Source organism: Myotis brandtii, unplaced genomic scaffold (genome assembly GCF_000412655.1).
Source record: "Myotis brandtii unplaced genomic scaffold, ASM41265v1 scaffold579, whole genome shotgun sequence".
Classification (NCBI taxonomy): domain Eukaryota; kingdom Metazoa; phylum Chordata; class Mammalia; order Chiroptera; family Vespertilionidae; genus Myotis; species Myotis brandtii.
The window spans coordinates 872,511-873,426 of NW_005370171.1; the positions used below are offsets into that span (position 1 = coordinate 872,511).

The window sequence follows — 916 nt, forward strand, 5'->3', positions numbered from 1 at the left end:
CCGCCCCCACCTGGCCCAGCCTCCCAGCCAGCGCGCTCTGGGCGGCGAGCCCGCCGATAGACAGTGGACGGAGCGCTCTGCCTGCTGGGCCTCCGCTGGAGATGACGTCAGAGGTCCTGGGCTGTTCCTGGCTCCTGTTCCCGGCACGAAGGAGGGTGGTGTCAGCGCTAGAAAGTGCCCGATGGAGCCCGGGCCGGCCCGCGAGGCTGTGCAGGCTCAGGGCCCGTGGGCAGGTCCCTCCTGACTGCGCTTTCTCCTCTGCTCTGAGCTGACGCTGCTCTCCCTCTCTCTGCAGGTGCACCTTCCGCTTCCCCAGCACGGTCATCAAGATCCAGTTCACGGCGCTCTACCACCAGGAGGAGGCCCCCGCCTCGCCGCTGCGGCCGCTCTACCCCCAGATCTCCCCTCTGAGGATCCACATTCCAGAGCCGGACCTCCGGAGCCTGGTCAGCCCCGTCCCCTCCCCGACCGGCACCATCAGGTGAGCAGCTCAGCCCCGGGAGCTCCCGGCTCCTCTGCGGGCCGGGGCCTGGGCGCCAGGGGTGCTGAGGAGGAGATTGGATGGACGAGCGGGGCCTGTGTGTTCGCTGCGCAGCTGGCGACGCCCTGGGTGGCATTTTGAAGCTGGAGGAGCATCTGGGGACCTGGCTCCTGGCACAGGTCCCTGGAGAATTCTCTCACAAAGCGCAAGTCCCGCCCCCTTGTCGCGCTGCCCGTCTGAAATGTGAGGGCCTTTGACAGCAGCACAGGCTTCTGTAAGACGTGAGCGCATGTTAACCGTGTGTGTCAGTCCCCGTCTGTCTTCGATGTGACAGCCTCAGGGCAGTTCCAGAGGGAAACCTGCCACCAGACGTCAGCGTGCAGGCCGGCGGCCGAGCTGTCTGCGGTCAGGCACCGGCACCTGACCGCCCTGGTC

At 67.4% G+C, this 916-nt stretch overlaps 1 protein-coding gene across 1 annotated transcript in view; it reads left to right on the forward strand.

Moving 5' to 3' along the window:
- Positions 1 to 916, forward strand: part of FOXK1 (forkhead box K1) — a gene marked incomplete at its 3' end in the record, with an annotated part of 66,491 nt that overhangs the window by 53,560 nt on the left and 12,015 nt on the right. Inside the window, exon 6 of the mRNA XM_014549991.1 lies at positions 296 to 481. Coding sequence (XP_014405477.1) covers positions 296 to 481 — 186 coding nt within the window. The remainder of the gene's footprint in view (positions 1 to 295; positions 482 to 916) is intronic.